The sequence below is a fragment of the Ptychodera flava genome, chromosome 10 (assembly GCF_041260155.1).
Source record: "Ptychodera flava strain L36383 chromosome 10, AS_Pfla_20210202, whole genome shotgun sequence".
Lineage (NCBI taxonomy): Eukaryota > Metazoa > Hemichordata > Enteropneusta > Ptychoderidae > Ptychodera > Ptychodera flava.
The window spans coordinates 28,586,486-28,607,185 of NC_091937.1; the positions used below are offsets into that span (position 1 = coordinate 28,586,486).

Genomic DNA, 20,700 nt, shown 5'->3' on the forward strand with positions numbered 1-20,700 from the left:
AACATTGGGAAATGAATTGAACAATATCATTGTGTCTTGTTTTAAAGGATTTTGACCTGACCCTTTTTGTCTCAAGAAAAATACTTATGCTGAAGATGCTATTGAGCCTGCTTGATCACAACTATGACACAACACCACAATACTTGTATCTACACTGTCACAATGCTACCAAATGCTTTCTTCTGCATAGAAAATTTGTATTTGTGTGGCTAACAAAACCACATAAGGAGCTTGTAGTGTATATGTATGATAAGTTGTCATACTGTGAACACTGACTCAGTGCTGCAGAAGTATTCTGTATCTGTGGTAATATACACTTCACGTTGCTACCTGATTTTTAGAATTGCTACCTAATTATTTCTTGTGGCAAAAGTTTACCACTAGAAATGAATAAGTATTTCAATCCCTTCAATGTCATAAAAAACACAGATAATTAATGTAATAAAAACTAAACAAATATTTCTTTAATGTAAAAACTATCATGAACAACATACAAAACATCTTGATTTGTAAAATTAGGAACTCCTGAATGCCGAGAAAGCTGTTGCTACACTTGAGATCATAAACTGTTTAAAAGTTGCTCAAAGTGGCTACAAGAGTTTTGATTTGGCTAATGAGTTGGCTAATCATTTTGGTGACTTAGGGGAACCCTGCAGTTTATGCACATACCACGTGGTAGCAGTAAACTAAATGATACTGAAAGTTTTACATGGGCACAATTTGACACAACACCGGTGGCCTATTATATACTTACCCTTGGTGGACCTACCTGACTTGCCTATTTAACACAAGGTACCACGTCATGATGACACACAATGACAATGTACCAGTGTTGTTTTATTAGCTACTATAGACTATAGTCTATAGAAGCTATTGGGATGGGTATCCTTCCGGCGTCCGGCGTCAGTCTGTATGTATGTATGTATGTATGTATGTATGTATGTCCGTTTGTGAGGCGTCCGTCCACTCAAATATCTTGAGAACCGCAGTACTTACTGATTTGATATTTGTTGTGTAGATGAAAAATATGATTTTGAGAAACAATTTTTTTTAATTTTTTGATATTGTTGAAAATAGGCAAATTAATGCCAAAAAAGGTGTTTTTGGTAAAAAATCTTCTTCTTCATAACCGCTGGTCAGACAGCTTTGTTATTTGGTATACAGGTCCCTAGGGATAACCCAACTTAGATTTGTTCAAATTGTGATGAAATATGCAAATGTGTATTTTTAAGGAACTTTTTTGTCATTTTTGGTCAGAATTTGACTTACATTGTATGTAATTCTTGTACTGTATAAACCCTATCAATTCACCCAGAAAAAAATAATTAATATGATTTTAAATAATTGAATTAATTAGGAAATCATCAAAGCCAAAATAATTTAGTGTGGAATTATCAGAAAGTTCAACTTTTTTGACAGTTCATAGTGAAATGCTTACCATCTTGGAGGATTAAAACATGTAAAGGCAACTTTCCTGAATACCAACTTTGATATATTCTGAACCACCATTTATGTTATCTAAAAGAAATTGCTCATAATAGTTTGTCATGATAGGGTGGTCAAATAAATACAGATAGAGAAAGTTCTAATTTCCATTTATGGATGACTTGGTAAGGATAAAATAAGATTACTTTTGAGGAAAAAAATAGAGTGGTCAATTAAAAGAGTGGTCAAAGTGATAGGGTTTTTATGGTAAAGCTGGGCTGTAAGATTCTTCATGTGCTATTTATAGCAATTATGCAATCTGTGTAAACAGTGCAATGAAAGTGTAACATGATTCCTTATAATGCTTTTGATGACCTTGAACTTCTTAAGTTTCAAACATTTGTCTCTTCAGTGTGCTTTCTCTGAGTATGTACAGTCTCGACTTATTCAACAGAACTTACTTACAATGTTAATTTGAAAGTTAAAATGTGCTTGGTTAATAGAATGAAAATACTGATATTAAAAGATAACCAGCTCAAGATTCTTTATAACCTGACAGATATGCTGTTTTTTTATGACGTAAATCTTGATTTAAGCAAGTCTTGTTTACTTTAATTAGAATGTAATTAACTCTCGTTTATTTGCTATTATTGACTAATATAGTCTGATGAGATATGCAAATCTGTATTTTTACGAAATTTTTTCCAGTTTTGGTCAGGCCATCCTGAAATGAGCTATCAAAGATATCCACCTTCTTCATCAATACATGTGTCACAAAAGGTTATTCTTTCTGTGTTAGCGCTGGGTTTCGAAAGCTGTTAGCCACTGTGGCGAATAGTTTCAAATTTTATTAGCCACAGACAAATTTTATTAGCCACACATTTTTACGAAAACAAAGCTAGTATAATGCTATAATCTCCAATGTCGGTTGCATGCACAAGAATAAACTATCAACACATCAACCTTGTATCCAGTTGTCTTCATTTTAACACTGAAAATTGCTTGATTCTGGACCCCGATGCAAATCGACAGCAGCACGCAACATTGAGACCACGATTAAAATGAACTGCAACACGGAAGGTTGGGACCGCGATGCAAATCAACAGCATGCAGCATGACAGCAACACTGAACGTTCGGACTGCGATTAAAATAGAAGTTTGGTTACACGTAATTACGTTCCATCAGTACACGTAGCGTCTTTGTCACGTCATACAAGACGTCGCGTAAATGTGGCACAGACGTTCGGAACGTCATCAAACGACACTTCTACATGTAGTCTTAATTACGTGTAGTAATTTTTAGATTTTCTTGGTGATTTGCGGGAATTTAGACAGGAAATCTCGTTAAGTACTAGTATGAGTATCATTGTAAATTAGCAAACATCTTTGATATCAGAAAATTCCGTAGAGTTCACCTGAACAAGACGTACGTGCTATGATTTCCTGACATAAATGAAATGTTGTCTAATTCAAAGTTTCTACCTGAAGCTGTCACAAAGATTTCCGTAAACCACATAAATAACTGTATTAGGCCTACAGAAAATCGGTAAATTTAATGCGAGGATACAACGAGCTTGAATAGTCCTCACGTAGAGAAATTAATTGTTTCTTAAAACTTAGACGAATTTCGTATGTTTCTGAAAAAATAATACGGCAAAATCAACCAAAAAAATCACAACTGATCATGGATACGCGTACGCCACTGTGTGCCTTCAGACGTACACGTAATTAGATTGTAACCTCTCTAATGAACAACAACACGGAACGTCGTGACCGCGATGCAAATCGACAACAACACGGAATGCGTCGCTGGGATGGCGATTTTTATGAACATCAATACGGGACCATGAAGACCGCGATGCAAATCGACCACCATTAAAATAAGACCTCGATTAAAATGCGCAACACGGAACGTCCAGACCACGATGCAAATAAATTTCAACACCGAACGTTGTGACCACGATTAAAATGCGTATGTCTGCTGTAGCAAAAGTTTCAATTCTCGCGAGTGTTCGCTTTGCTTGCTGTACACTAGACCATGACTAGACAAAATGACGTCAAATTTATCGCGAGACTAGGGCTCGACTGCGTCTGCCGGCATTTTCAATTCTCGCGATAGTCATTATGTGCATGCTGTACACTATACAAATTGACGTCAAATCTCTCGCGAGACTTGGCTCGATTGCAATTGCGTACGTCGGAGAGAACAATACGGAAGTAGATATAGTTTTTTCGCGAATCGCCGAAAGAGAAGCGCAGATCAACAAAAGACTAAAAAACCCCACGTTTTTGCTTATTTTGCGGAATTTTTTCAACAAAAATCACTTTCGCCAATGTGGCGAATTAGGATCGATTTTTCTTCGCCACTGCTGATTTCCATTCGCATTTGCGAACGTGGCGAATGGGCAGCGCGAACACAGTCTCTACATAACACAGCAGAGCTCTGTCAACTGTTGAGTCACTTGTTTTTTCAAAACCGCTGGTCAGACAGCTTTAATATTTGGTTTACATGTCCCTAGGATGACCTTAGTGAGATAATTTCATACAGTCAGGAAATACTTAATTTTGTATCCATGTCTATAGTAGCTTCAGGGACTTTGGCCCTATGTTTGAAATACATTACATGTCCCCCCAAAATTTAATTTGTCCCCATTAAGACCTACTATGGGTCACTGTGTCCCCATGCTAGCAAAAGCTGGCTGAAACACTGTGCATGTATACGTTACATAAGATATTATTTTTGATACACAGACTAAGGACACAAATTTATCAGTAAGTTACAGCTACTGTTTCTTTACAATGACATGAATAAAACCATACACATTTACTCCTTAAATCATCTGAAATTCAGGGCAAGTGAATTTTTCTTCCGGACAAGTGAAATTGAAAATTCACTTGCCCTATGGCAAGTGAATTTTTAAAAAAATTTTCGAGCCCTGAAAAAGTAACAATGTTTTTCGTAAATTTACATAAGAACAATAGTCCTGGCTTTTTTGGCATACTAAAAATAGATTTGTCTAATTCTGTACCGCATACGTATACCGTCGCGACATTCAGTGGTGGCACAGTGAAGTTACAGGATCTATTTTTGATGGATAATTTGGACGTTAATTGTACCAGAAAACAAGCAGTTTTAAAATAATCCAGACTTGCGATGACTGCAAGTGTGATGAACAGTTGTGCAGATTCTGAGTGTGTTGCCCGATGCAGGGAGAGCTGGACGCTGACACTGATCGTTGCATTTGATGTCAAATATCGTAGCAGTCGCCAGGAGTCATCCCATTGTTATTTTGAACTTCTTGGTCTACATCGTTAGGACATCCCAATCTGTTATAGCCCAAACTTTGGTACATAATATCTGACATACCATTACTGTGAGGAAGTGTCAATTTATTTGTGTATGAACGAATACTATCTTCATTTTAAAGAGCGGTACGAGGATATATCGTGTCTCGACTCCCACAAAGTGCACGGTGCGCTGTCGCCCTAATATTTGTCTGCATCATACCCCAAACGTGCTGCTTCAGAGATGTCTTTCATCATCGATCCTAACTTATTTACACCAAGAGGTGAGTTTACAGACCCACACTTTATCTGTGTATCAAAATTCGGTCTTCGGCTTTGAAACAAAGTGGACTGTTTCAGTCTTTCTCGAGGGTCTATGGTTTAGATAGGTACGTTCAAATGCACCGACTGGGCAATTTTCAAAAATGCTGGTTTAGGGGCCCGTTTTAGCACTGCTATCAGTGCTAAAACAGTATTTTAGCATCGGTGGAATGAGCTCTCGTTCAATCAGAATGGCGCATGGTAGCATGATATAATATAATAATTTTTTTCCATAACAAAACTAAGTAAATCTGTGTATTTATGTACACCTAAGTATTAGTATTAATGTTAATGATTCGGCTGACTCGCAGCGTGTTTGCAAGGTTATATCTGATTGGTCGATTGTCACTATTCACAGCCGCTTAGGGAGTCTATTTGTATTGTTTTCATTATATTGATAAGATTCAGCCACCCAATTGGATTACAGCTTCGAAATCGCTGCGAGTCGGCCCTAATGATTAGACTAGAGTGGTTTCAAGTCTATGGTTGTGCAAGAAATTTGATTTTGGAATTTAACTGAAATTTCGATTCACTATGCATAGCAGTCTATGACAAAACTATAATATTGTTTTTCCAATACAAATCTAAGTAAATCTGTGCATTTATGTACACCTAATTATTATTATTAATGTTCATGATTAGACCAGAGTGGTTTCAAGTCCATGGTTGTGCAAGAAATTTGATTTTGGAATTTCACTGAAATGTCAATTCACTATGCATAGCAGTCTATGACAAAACTATGAATATTTTTTTCCAATACAAAACCAAGTAAATCTGTGCATTTATGTACACCTAATTATTAGTATTAATGTTAATGATTAGACCAGAGTGGTTTCAATGATTAGACCAGAGTGGTTGTGCAATAAATTTGATTTTGGAATTTAACTGAAATTTCGATTCACTATGCATAGCAGTCTATGACAAAACTATGAATATTTTTTTTCCATACAAAACTAAGTAAATCTGTGCATTTATGTACACCTAATTATTAGTATTAATGTTAATGATTAGACCAGAGTGGTTTCAAGTCTATGGTTGTGCAATAAATTTGATTTTGGAATTTCACTGAAATGTTGATTCACAATGCATAGCAGTCTATGACAAAACTATGAATATTTTTTCCCAATACAAAACTAAGTAAATCTGTTCATTTTTGTACACCTAGTGTTATGTAGGTCATTTCCCCCACACTCATCATGACCTGAGTTCAAGTAGTCTAGAATATTCTCAAGGTCACTGCCCTTAATGACCTCACAACCTTGAATTCAATTAGTCATGTTTGGAATGTTCTGGAAAGTTGATTAGTTGTGTAAGAGAGATAATTTTAGAACAAGTAATTAGCATGTCAATAAAAGTTCTAGACTGTTCTTATATGCTCTTATGTAAACACGTGTATAAAAGGGACAGGCACAGCTTCCAGTCAGACTTTTGGGATCGTGTCTCTTGTGTGTTACTAAACTCCAGCAGTAGTCATTCTCAAGACTTTTCAAGACCTTCACTGCCAACGCTGGATTTATACTGTGGACTTTGTGCAGCTTCAAGCCTGCAAGCCAAAGGACTGTTCATTCATCCAACTGACTGTTACAACTCTGAGACTGGAGCTTTGCCGTCCCAGCTGAGATAAGTAGTCTGTACACTTTTAAAGCTTGTACTCTATCCCTGACTTAGCAATTAGTTTTATTTTCGTAATAAATTTTGTTTAAACGTTAACTGCTGAGTTCACCCTTTTGTTCGTTTTCTCTGCACGTAACAAAATTGGGGGCTTGTCCGGGATACGAATATTTTGAGCCGTTTGACAACATTTGCTGCTGCCTTTTCAAAACTACTGTATACTGTGAACTCAGCGAAATTCAATCATGGCGGAATTCAAGCCAGACGAATTTATGGATGACCTTGATCAGGACGCATTTGATTCCCTCAAAAAGGACAACCTCATTGCACTGGCCAATTTCCTTAAAGTAGATGTCAAAAGATCTATGCGCAAGCGAGAAATTCAATTCAAGATTGCAAAACATTTAGTTAATTCTGGCCATTTTGAAGAGTCTGCCTTAAAAGATTATGAGCCTGAGTCTTCCTTCGAACTCAAAAAATTAGAATTAGAAATTCAGGCAGATTTGGAGCTTAAAAAATTGGCATTAGAAAAAGAAAAAATACAAATGCAATTACAAATGAAAGAAAAAGAATTGCAAATGGAAGAAAGACAGAAAGAAAAAGAAAGGCAGGAAAGATTAGAAATGGAAGAAAGACAGAAAGAGAGGGAATTGGAAATGAAAGAAAAAGAATTGCAAATGGAAGAAAGACAAAGGGAGAAAGAAAGAGAGGAAAAAGAAAAGGAAAGAGAATTAGCAGAACACCGACTGCAGTTAGAAATGAGACGTTTAGAGCTTGGAAAGTCAGGAAAATTCTTCCCTTCAGACAAGTTTGACATCACTAAGCATTTCAGGTTAGTTCCCCCTTTCCAAGAAAAGGATGTTGATAAATATTTCCTCCATTTTGAGAAAATTGCTCAGAGTCTGAATTGGCCTAAGGAGTCCTGGTCTATGCTTTTGCAGAGTGCTTTGGTGGGTAAAGCCAGAGAAATTTACATTCAGTTGTCAGTAGAGCAGGCTTCAGATTATGATTCTGTGAAGGAATTAATTCTCAAGGGCTATGAGTTGGTGCCTGAAGCTTACCGTCAGAAATTTAGGGATTGTGAGAAGGTGAAGGATCAAACTTATGTTGAATTTGCTCGAACAAAAGAACAACTGTTTGATCGTTGGTGTTCTTCGGAAAAGGTCAGTCAGAATTATGACAAATTACGACAGCTTGTTTTGATTGAGGAATTTAAAAGGTGCATCCGGAGTGACATCAAGACATTTATCAATGAACAAAAGGCAGATACATTGGAGGTTGCTGCACGTTTGGCCGATGATTATTCATTGACCCACAAATCTTCCTTTCTCAGCAAACCATCCCAGTCCTTTTCCTACAAAAACAATGCAGGTAAATTTAACTCCTCCTTTTCATCCAAGAATTTTTCAAAGGACAGTAGAAAATCAAATGACAACAGTTCACAGAGTTCAAGTAACACTCCCACATCATCAGATCCCAAGTCTCAATCTCCTTCTGACAAACAGTTTGGTACACTTTCTTGTAATTATTGTAAGAAAGACGGCCATTTAATGTCAGAGTGTTTCAAATTGAAAAGAAAACGTGAAGGTCAAAGTGGTCAAAGTGGATCTAAGCCCATCGGCTTTATTTCTTCATCAGCTCAATTAGAGTCTAATAATGTGTGCAACACATTTTCTGAGGTTAAACCCCTCTTATCCCCAATTAATGAGGTCAAGGTCAATTCTTCTCAAGATAGCATTATGGGTATTTTCGAACCATTTATTCATGATGGTTTTATATCACTTTCTAGTGATTTCTCTTCCGCTACCCCTGTCAAAATTTTAAGAGATACCGGGGCGTCCCAGTCTCTTTTGTTGGCAGATACCCTGCCGTTTTCTGAAAAGTCATTTTCAGGTTCTAAAGTTCTTATTAAGGGGGTAGATTGTAATGACTACATTCCTGTTCCTCTCCATAATGTCTATTTGTCTTCGGACTTTGTTTCTGGACCTGTGACTTTAGGTATTAGGCCTTTTTTGCCTTTTGAAGGGATTCACCTTCTTCTCGGAAACGACCTTGCTGGGGACAAGGTCATTACTAATCCACTTGTGACTGATAATCCTAGTTTAGATCAGGATCCAGAGCCAATTGAACAAGAGATACCCGATTTATTTCCATCATGCGCTATTACTCGAGCCATGTCAAAGAAAACTTCTGAGAATCAAAATACTCTCAAAAATAATGTCACAGATGTTGACTTAAATGACACCTTTCTCAGTCAGGTGTTTGACACGGATCATTCCGTTATCCCTCGAGGATTTGAAACTTCCAGTAAAACTTCTGCTGACCAAAGTCAGACATTTTCTAGATCAAATCTCATTGCAGAACAACACAAAGACCCAGATATTTTGTCTTTGTTTGACAGGTTAGATGATGAAGGTAAAACTTCAGATAGCTCTGTTTCCTATTATACAAAATCTGGTATTCTCATGCGTAAATGGAGACCTCCAGACGTTTTGGTTGATGACGATTGGGCTATAAAACATCAAATTGTGGTTCCAAAGCCCTACCGTGCTGAAATATTGCGTCTGGCCCATGAAACGCCCTGGGCTGGTCATTTGGGAGTAAGGAAAACTTATCATAAAATTCTCAGTCACTTTTATTGGCCTAATCTCAGGCAGGATGTAGCACATTTCTGTAAAACTTGTCACACATGTCAAATGGTAGGAAAGCCAAATCAGACCATTCCAAAGGCCCCTTTACAGCCAATTCCTGCATTTCAAGAACCATTTAGTAGGATACTAATAGACTGTGTTGGGCCCTACCAAACACAAGATCAGGAAATGAGTACATGCTGACAATAATGTGTACATCAACTCGGTTCCCAGAAGCCATACCACTGAGAAATATAAAGACAAAGACTATAGTGAGAGCTTTAGTCAAATTTTTCACTTTATTTGGCCTCCCTAAATGTGTCCAGTCCGATCAAGGCTCCAACTTTATGTCTGGTATTTTTCAACAAGTAATGGATCAGCTAGGCATTAAACAGTATAGGTCATCCGCCTATCATCCAGAAAGTCAGGGTGCTCTTGAGCGATTTCATCAAACTTTGAAAAACATGATTAGGACCTACTGTTTTGACACAGAGAAGCAGTGGGATGAAGGAATTCATTTTTTGCTCTTTGCTGTTAGAGAGTCAATTCAGGAGTCTCTTGGTTTTAGCCCATTTGAGCTTGTATTTGGACATACAGTCCGTGGCCCACTTAAGCTCGTTAAAGAGAAATTCCTATCAGACGATGATGATTGTCTGAATATTTTGCAATATGTGTCAGATTTTCGTACAAAACTCTCTAAAGCATGTGAATTAGCCAGAGAAAATCTTGAGTCATCTCAGCAGTCAATGAAAATCAAATATGATAAAAGCACCTCAAAACGGAAGTTTGAGCCAGGTCAAAAGGTTCTTGTTCTACTTCCAATTCCTGGCAAACCACTCCATGCTCGTTACTTTGGGCCATACCTAATTGATAAGAAATTGAGTGATTTAAATTACATCATAATAACACCTGACAGGCGAAAACAAAAACAGCTATGTCACATAAATATGCTTAAGCCATATTTGGATAGGGATAATCCTACTATAACTCAGCCTGTCAGTGCAGTCAGTTCAAACCATTATGAAGATAGTGATACTGAAACTGACTTGAGTGAAAATACTCTAAACTCAAAGCTGGGCTCGGTCAAGCTTCAGAACTCAGAAATCCTGGAGAAGCTGGAGTCTACAAAGTTGGCACACCTCCAGCCAGAACAACAACAACAGGTGAAAGAACTGCTCCACGAATATAAACACCTGTTTCAAGATGTTCCAACGAGGACAAACGTCATCTATCACGACGTTGATGTTGGGGACAGTAAGCCTGTAAAACAACATCCATACAGACTGAATCCAACAAAAGCGAAATATCTCCAGGAAGAAGTCAAATACCTGCTGGACAATGACTTTATTGAACCCAGTAAAAGTAACTGGAGTTCGCCGTGCATACTTGTTCCCAAATCAGACCACAGTTATCGTATGTGCACGGACTTTAGGAAGGTCAACACTTTAACAAAGACAGACACTTTCCCAATCCCGAGGATTGATGACTGCATCGACCGAGTGGGAAAAGCCAAGTATGTGACAAAATTTGACCTACTGAAGGGATTTTGGCAAGTCCCTCTGACGGATCGTGCTCGTGAAATATCCGCCTTTGTTACACCAGACGGATTGTTCCAGTACAAGGTGATGCCATTTGGAATGAAGAACTCTCCGGCAACGTTCCAACGGATGATCAACGACGTCATATCCGGGCTAGACGGGTGTGCAGCCTACGTTGACGACGTCGTCCTGTATAGTGACACCTGGGAGGAACACATCAAGCTCATGCGGAAGTTCTTTGAGAGACTGAGTAAAGCAATGTTGACTGTCAACCTTGCCAAATCTGAGTTTGGTTGGGCCGAGGGTAACTTACCTCGGACATACTGTAGGACAGGGTGAGGTAAAACCTGTTGATGCCAAAATCAGTGCCATTTCAAGTTTTCCCATACCAAACTGCAAACGACAACTGATGCGCTTTCTCGGTATGGCTGGTTACTACAGAAAATTCTGTCCAAATTTCTCCACAATTACTGAGCCTTTGACTAACTTACTTAAAAAGAAAGTAAAGTTTGTTTGGTCAGAGCAATGCCAACAGGCATTTGATACACTTAAAGCCATACTGCAAAGTGCTCCAGTGTTGTCTGCACCAGATTTCACTTTCAAATTGCCATTCAAATTAGCTGTGGATGCTAGTGATACGGCTGCTGGTGCTGTTTTATTGCAAGAGGATAGTCATGGTGTAGATCATCCTGTTTGCTATTTTTCACGCAAATTTAACAAATCCCAGAGAAACTACTCTACAATTGAAAAAGAGTGTTTATCTTTGATATTAGCTTTACAGCATTTTGAAGTTTATGTTACTTCTTCAAATCAGCCAATAGTGGTTTATATTGATCACAACCCTCTTGTTTTTCTGCAGAAATTTAAAGGCAAAAATCAGAGATTGCTAAGATGGAGTTTAATGTTACAGGAGTTTAATCTTGACATTAGACATATCAAAGGCAGAGACAATTTAATTGCAGACTGTCTCTCTCGTATTTAGAGTTTATTGTTGTTCACTTTCAAGAAATTTTACTTTAGAGTAAAACAAATTTTGAGTACTTAAATCTTTTTCAAGATTACATTTGCAAAAGAAAGAATTTTCTTTGAAAAATTTTCTTTTTTTGAAGAGGGGGTGTGTTATGTAGGTCATTTCCCCCACACTCATCATGACCTGAGTTCAAGTAGTCTAGAATATTCTCAAGGTCACTGCCCTTAATGACCTCACAACCTTGAATTCAATTAGTCATGTTTGGAATGTTCTGGAAAGTTGATTAGTTGTGTAAGAGAGATAATTTTAGAACAAGTAATTAGCATGTCAATAAAAGTTCTAGACTGTTCTTATATGCTCTTATGTAAACACGTGTATAAAAGGGACAGGCACAGCTTCCAGTCAGACTTTTGGGATCGTGTCTCTTGTGTGTTACTAAACTCCAGCAGTAGTCATTCTCAAGACTTTTCAAGACCTTCACTGCCAACGCTGGATTTATACTGTGGACTTTGTGCAGCTTCAAGCCTGCAAGCCAAAGGACTGTTCATTCATCCAACTGACTGTTACAACTCTGAGACTGGAGCTTTGCCGTCCCAGCTGAGATAAGTAGTCTGTACACTTTTAAAGCTTGTACTCTCTCCCTGACTTAGCAATTAGTTTTATTTTCGTAATAAATTTTGTTTAAACGTTAACTGCTGAGTTCACCCTTTTGTTCGTTTTCTCTGCACGTAACACTAGTTATTAGTATTAATGTTAATGATTAGACCACAGTGGTTTCAAGTCCATGGTTGTGCAATAAATTTGATTTTGGAATTCACTGAAATGTCGATTCACAATACCTAGCAGTCTATGACAAAACTATGAATATTTTTTTTCCAATACAAAACTAAGTAAATCTGTGCATTTATGTACACCTAACTATTAGTATTAATTTTGATGATTAGACCAGAGTGGTTTCAAGTCCATGGTTGTGCAATAAGTTTGATTTTGGAATTTCATCGAAATGTTGATTCACTATACATTGTAGGCTATGAGGACACTACAAATAACTCACAGGTTATCTGATCCTAAATTGTTATTCAAAAGTTGTTCGACCTGAAACTTCCAGTTGTTATTGATGACATTTTGCACTATTCTGAATAGTTTGTATTCTGTCAATGTCCTCACAAAATAAAAAAATGTACATAAGGTGACATGAACATTTGACACCGACCTATACCTAATGTATTGCCAATGGGAGAATGATATCAAATAAGTGATCTCCCAAATTGTTATTGAAAGAGTCATAATAGGGGACAGTTATAAACAATAGAGGAGTTGGATAAGTAGAAATCATGACAACTTAAATCAATGTGGCTGCTTGGATCATCAATACATTGTTTATTATACCCTTAAAATTGTGCCCGAAGGGCGCGCCGAAAATGGAAACGGCAGAAAATGAAAGTGCCAGGAGGTATTTTTTCTTTTTTCAGTATTCCATATTCTTCAATACGTGCACATGCAAGTTCAGCTTTGATGCATAAAAAAAGGTGACCCTCCCCCATAGACATACACAAAATTGTATGACCCTTCAAAAATGCTTGCGCGAAAAATGGCGACCCACCCCCCTGTAATTTGTGTCCAGTCCCTAAACAAACAGGGAGAGGCAATCTGCTTGGAACCATGAAGCAGTCTATCTGTGTCTAAACTTATCTGAGACTCGTGTTCAGTAACCGTTGGTCAAGTATTTTGCTCGGTAGTAAGAATCGTTTATTCATTGTTGACATCGTAATCGATCCCATGTACACAGCAAAATGTTGATCGTTTGCACCTTTGCGCGTCCCCTCGTGATTGACAGCTGTTTGAATGCTTTCATCTATTGATCTTTCGACGCTTCGAACACAGCATCGAAGCAGTTTTGGCATTAAAAAAACAACTTAAAATAGAAAAATGAGAGAATTACGCCAACAGGGTGATGCCACAAGTACGGTATTCACAAAACATCATATGTTGGAACAATGCTTTAATTTGCTCCATGGTTCTTGAAATATCCAGATTTTCGGGAGCATTCGTTGACGCTGTTTCCATGTGCCACTCATGTTGGATTATGAATGCCCAGGGAGACAGGGGGTATTTATAGGCTCCCCCTGCCTTTAATAGCTAGGAGGGTAATAGTTAGGTTAGTGATATAAATAGCTTGCTTTTAGCTCATCTTGGTTATTAGTACCCATGGACACCGTCCGGTGGGACTTATAGGTTTGGCCATGTCCATGCGTGTGTGCATCCGTGCGTTCGTCCATTCACGCAGATATCTCAGAGTTGCCCGAGTGATTTCATTCACACTTTTAACAAGGATTACTCCTTATGTCAAACATATGCACATCGATTTGTTTCGGGATACAATCTAATATGGCCACCATGCGGCCATTCTGTTACAGTTTTTTCATGTCCTGAGCCATAACTCAGGCATGCCTAACTGATTTCATTCATAGTTGGTACAAGGACATTGACCGATGTCATACACATATGTGCGAGGATTTGTTTCACAATACGATTCGATGTGGCCTCGTTGCAGCCATATTGTTACAATTTTTTTTTTCATGTCCAGAGCCATAACTCTGCCATGTCTCAACCAATTTTATTCAAAGTTGGCAAAAGGATATTGACCTATGTCATACATATGCACATTGATTTTTTTACGGTAAGATCAAATACATAGGCTGCGGCGGCTGCCATTATGTCACAATTTTTTCATGTCCTGAGCCATAACTCAGACATGTATCAACCGATATTATTCAAAGTTTGTACAACGACATTGACCTTTATCATAAATATGCATGTCAATTGGTTTCACAATCTCTCTGTCCAAGAGTGATTTATGGAGCCTTGTTGTTTACCTTATTTTAATGAACTGTTTTTTATCAATCTCTCTAACAACAGATGCATCAATGATTCTACAGGGAATAATGCAACATTGCTTTATAACATTGGAATATGGCGTGTCCAACCAAGAAAACAGCAATGAAGACCTGAATCCATGTTATGAAGGCGATCATATTGAACACCAAACTACATTACATGAAGATTCCTTCCGTTTGGTGAAGTGCCCTTCTCATAATGGGGACAGCTATTACAGTGAAATCAGCACTGGGTGTGGTAAAAGTCATATGAAAAACAGAAATGATGGTGTACATAGATTGAACCTCTCAGTGGCACAAGAAATTGAATGTGGAGAAGGCGTTGACATACTTCACACACAACAAAGGCATATGATCCATTCTGGTGTCAGACATGAATGTAAAGAGTGTGGTAAAACATTCACACAGAAGGGCTATTTTCAAAAGCACCTGCTAACGCATTCAGAGAACAGACCAAATAAATGCAGTGAATGTGGTAGAAGATTTAACACGAAAAACAATTTAATCAAGCATATACTGTTCCATTCTGGTGTCAGACCACATGAGTGTACAGGGTGTGGCAAAACATTCACACAGAAGGGCAATCTCAAAAAACATATGCTAATCCATTCTGGTGTCAGACAGCATGAAAGTAGAGAGTGTGGTCAAACATCCACACAGAAGGGCCATATGCTATTCGATTCTGGTGTCAGACAGCATGAATGTAAACAGTGTGGTAAAACATTCACACATAAGGGCAATCTTAAAAGACATATGTTGATCCATTCTGTTGTCAGACCACATGAATGTAAAGAGTGTGGTCAAACATTCACGCAAAAGGGCCATCTTAAAAGCCATATGTTGATCCATTCTGGTGTCAGAAACTATGAATGTAAAGAGTGTGGTAAAACATTCACACAAAAGGGCAATCTTACAAGCCATATGCTGATCCATTCTGGTTTCAGAAAGCATGAATGTAAAGAGTGTAGTAAAACATTCACACAGAGGTGCAGTCTTAAAAACCATATGTTGATCCATTCTGGTGTCAGAAACTATGAATGTAAAGAGTGTGGTAAAACATTCACACTGAGGGGCAATCTTACAAGACATATGCTGATCCATTCTGGTGTCAGAAAGCATGAATGTAAAGAGTGTGGTCAAACATTCACACGTGGGTGCAGTCTTAAAAAACATATGTTGATCCATTCTGGTGTCAGACACTATGAATGTAAAGAGTGTGGTAAAACATTCACGCAAAAGGGCCATCTTACAAGCCATATGCTGATCCATTCTGGTGTCAGACACTATGAATGTAAAGAGTGTGGTAAAACATTCACACGGAGGGGCAATCTTACAAGCCATATGCTGATCCATTCAGGTTTCAGAAAGCATGAATGTAAAGAGTGTGGTAAAACATTCACACATAGGTGCAGTCTTAAAAACCATATGTTGATCCATTCTGGTGTCAGACAGCATGAGTGTACAGAGTGTGGTAAAACATTCACACAGAAGGGCCATCTTAAAAGACATATGCTGATCCATTCTAGTGTCAGAAAGCATGAATGTATACAGTGTGGTAAAACATTCATACTGTGGAGCAATCTTAAAAGACATATGTTAATCCATTCTGGTGTCAGACCACATGGATGTACAGAGTGTGGTAAAACATTCACAGAGAAGGGCAATCTTAAAAGCCATATGCTGACCCATTCTGGTGTCAGACCACATGAGTGTACAGAGTGTGGTAAAACATTCACACAGAAGGGCCATCTTACAAGCCATGTGCTGACCCATTCTGGTGTCAGAAAGCATGAATGTAGACTGTGGTAAAACTTTCACAATGTGGAGCAATCTTAGAAGACATATGTTAATCCATTCTGGTGTAAGACCACATGAATGTGCAGAGTGTGGTAAAACATTCACACAGAAGGGCAATCTTAAAAGCCATATGCTGATCCATTCTGGTGTCAGAAAGCCTGAATGTAATGAGAGTGGTTAAACATTCACATTTAGGCTTGTGTTAACCCACTCAAAGATATTATCAGCACAACAGCTCAAATATCTCACTGTATAAAACAGAAAGAGAATAGTGAAACTTTACCTCAATAACATGATTCTATGAGATATATATTGATCAAAAATACAATTACAATGAGTGTCCTGCAACATTCAAGCAGGAGGGCGGTCTGAAGATACATATGTTGACCATGCGAATAAAAGGCCTCATGGGTGCAAAGAATGATGCATAAAATAGTTTCATAATTGAAATATCAATATATTAAGCTTGTGATAAATTTTCATCAGAGAACAATCTTTTGGCACATTAATCAATCCAACAACATATCAAACCTTACGAATACAAAGTGCTTGGGACGGAAGAGAGATAAGGTAGCCCCTGCTAATGTTAAGAATATGGGGTAAATAATCCTGACAATAAAGCCATCTTGATATACCTAGATATAAGCATTTGGATATCTGACCTCATGAAAAAGAAACAGTGTCTAGATAGTTCATAATATGTTCCTGATTGTATCCTCAGCATATTGTTATTGTTATGAGGGATGTGTCGTCATGGTGTTACACTCATGAAAATAATGCAAGATGTTATTTTGATTTACATATACCGTACTGTCATAGGTTTTTAGCTTACGTTTTGTATATGTTTATGTACCAAAGAGAGCTTATATGCTCAGTCAGCGGCGTATGTATGTATGTATTGTATTGTATGTTTGTATATATGTATTGTATATTTGTATGTATGTATGTATGTATGTGCAGATGTTTGTCCGTCTGCATCAAAAACTCCAAAACAGCTGCACCAAGCATCATAGTATTTGGTGTACAGATGCATCAAGAGAGTGAGATTTGAATATTTTCAAATGTACATGTCAGTGTCAAAATATGCAAATGAGGTATAAATGGGATAATCCCGGTCAGCTTTCGTTGAAACTTGGTATGCGGGTTCTTGATGGTGACTCAAAGTTAGATTTGTTCAAATTGTGGTGATCTTTTGATAGTTGTAATTTTTAGGCAAATTTTTTCCGTTTTCGTCAAAATATCATCTTCTCTTAAAGCGCTTGTCCCACTGCTTTGAAACCTGATATGCATGAACCTAGGGTTGGCTTGTGACAGATTTGTTCAAATATTTTTGTGTAAAATTTTCATATTTTGTATTTTTGGGGCAATTTTCCCCATTTTTGGTCAAAAAATAATTCTCTCCTAAAGTTCATATTGGGTTACTTTTAAACTTGATACTCCTCATCCTAGGGTAGTCCTCTATCAGATTTGTTAAAATTGTATTTGGGGCAATTTTTCGCAAGTTTGGTCAAAAACTCATTTCCTCTGAATTAACAATTCTGATTGCTTTGAAACTTTGTTGACATATACCTTGAGGTAACCTTAGTTGAGTGTCTTCAAATTGTAGTGAAATTGTCATATTTGTATTTTAGGGCAATTTTTCCCATTTTTGGTCGAAAAATCATCTTCTGTGAAATCGCTAATCCGATGGCTTTAAAACTTGTTATGCATTTTCCCAGGTGTAAACTTAGTTAAAGTATACTCACTCTAGCCTTCCATATCGAACCAAATGTAAGCCAAGTGTCATTGAAGCTATGTTTTATAGAGTATTGCTGACAATATCTGGCTTTATCTTGGTGAAATAACTCCAAAGCTTTATAATAAATATAGCTCCGCCGTATTCTTTGACAGCACTGCAATGAAGAATATTTTAGTATGCCAATGTTGGTATTACCGATAAAATCACAGTAGCCCTTATGGGGGCGCTGTTAGAATAAAATGTTTGAAAAATATTTTGCCTTGAATTTCCTTGTGACAGGTCGGCCATTGTTGATGTGTCACCACTGAGAGGGGTACTTTTGCTGACTTTATCCAGGGCATGAACATGATGACATATATTAAAATTATTAAATTACACTTTCATATGTCTGGAGTGTTATGTGAAATCGATGCCAAGTTACAACAAGTATTGAATGGCATTTCTGTCTTTTGCTTCTTTTTTTTTTAATTATACTTTTCTTTCTTAGGCCTATTTCCTTCCGTAATGGCACCAGAATACTATGATTATACTGTGAATGTAATGTTAATTATCTGCCCATTCGCATATTTAATAAACGTTTGTACCTAGTGATATAACTCCAAAATTCCTACACTAAATTCGATGATACCTGCTACAAATATTGATCTGATTGAAATCTAATTGTACTGAGAAGCATTGAGCAGAGACAATTTAACAAAAAGCTAATTTGCATATTTGAGGCAGTTTTGTAATTAGTGACATAACTCCGATATAACTGCACCAAATTTCATGACATCTGCTGCAGATATTGACTCGACAGATTTGTAATTGTGTTGTTAAACGTTAAGGAGTGTGAAGTTATTCAAGGATTCATTTGCATATTTAATGAACTTTGTAATTTGTGATATAACTCCGGAATTACAGCATTTAAATTGATGAAACGTGTTGCAGATATTGATCTTATAAATATCGAATCATCCAATGAAGCATTGAGCAGTGTCAAGTGAATAAACAGCTTATTTGCATATTAAATGAACTTTTGTTATCAGTGATTGAAATCCGAGAGTACTGTGCGAAAGTTGATGAAACCTGCTACATATAATGTAGACTTTCGACAGTCTCTTGTGCCTTTTCTCTCTCTTATTGGTGTAGTCTCTCAGACATACTACAGTGAGGAGAATCGCAAGTGTAGCCAAAGACCATACGGAATGTTCAATTAAGAATTCAATATCTTATGCCAGATTTCGTCAACGAATGCATTCATTGAAAAAGTTTAAGTTATAACTCTTGTTTTGGTAAGTAAATCAAACGATTATCATTTGTTTACGATGGAGAATATTCGTTGATATAAATCTTGCACTATAAGCTTATGAAATGAAATAAAAAAACTGAACTAAATGGAGCTGGACGGTTAGTAAGCTTGGATGCATGGGATGCGACGCAGACGACACTGGTGAGGCACCTATATTAATCTGTAAAAACCAGACAAGCCATGTCCGACAAAAACGCCAAACAAAATTTTTTGACCGACTTATGGGTTGATTAAAGGCGGAGCCTCCTTTTAAAAGGACGCCAAGGTATTAGGTATTGCGGCGTTCATTGTGTTAAGGGGACACCAAACAGGCACACGCTCCGGAAAACGCCACTTTTAGTTTTCCCCGGCCGCAAAAACACAGCCAGACTGCCAAGCGGTCAGCGCGAAGTTGCTGCCGATCGAACTCTATGGTTATATTCAAAGTCTAACGCGACTAGAAGACAATTTTTTTTTTTTGAAATTCGAGCGTTTGTGGTGGGGAATCCATGAATGTTGGCGATTTGAACCGACCGCCAATCAAAAGGATCAGCAAAATGTGACAAAAGGTTGAGATCAGTTTGTGTAATCAATGTTATAAAAATCAAACACCGTACTGGCCAAGCGTTTGACTGGGAGGAGAACTCCACTAATGAGAGAACCTGGGATTGAAAATGCGGCTTTAACAACTTAAAATTTGGACGTAAATTTAATCTGAAGTAGCTATTTTTGACAGAACGCGGAATTTAATTTTACCGCATTGTACACAGTGTCATAGTTCAGTTGCTGGTAACCCATGGAAAACATGTACCTTAAAGTTTATGTATGCCACATGACAATAATTACCAAGTAGTGTGACGATCATTAATGAGAGCTATCACGTGGTCTCTACACTCAGTGTGACAGTTTTCGGACGACCTCAGTTTTCGGACATTCAGTGACATGCTGTTAGTTACACTCACTTCGCTCCGTATCGATAGCGTTTCACAGGTCGTGTGACCTCATATTATGTCAGGTGATACTGTTATCCCGTTTTCGATAGTTTTTTTGGTAGAAGCTATTGAGTTCGCTACGAGCGGCGGTCACAAATTGTCGTCTGATACCGCGTCAGTGATACTGTCAACATACTGCCGTCAGGTCAAGTAACTGAAATTTGACTAAAGTCCTGATTTAGCATTGAATTTTGAATGTGGGGGAGAATAATGATTTTGAAAATAT

The 20,700-nt window shown here is 37.6% G+C and overlaps 1 protein-coding gene across 4 annotated transcripts in view; it reads left to right on the top strand.

The window, feature by feature from the left end:
• The window catches only part of LOC139142411 (zinc finger protein 420-like), a 53,848-nt gene that overhangs the window by 22,916 nt on the left and 10,232 nt on the right, over nt 1-20,700 (top strand). For 2 of the 4 annotated variants that reach the window (XM_070712331.1, XM_070712332.1), the window contains exon 3: nt 14,700-19,177. The exons of the other annotated variants lie outside the window; for them this stretch is intronic. In XM_070712331.1, coding sequence (XP_070568432.1) covers nt 14,700-16,486 — 1,787 coding nt within the window. In that variant the 3' untranslated portion in view covers nt 16,487-19,177. Of the gene's footprint in view, nt 1-14,699; nt 19,178-20,700 lie in introns of those variants that run through there. 4 annotated transcript variants of the gene reach the window in all.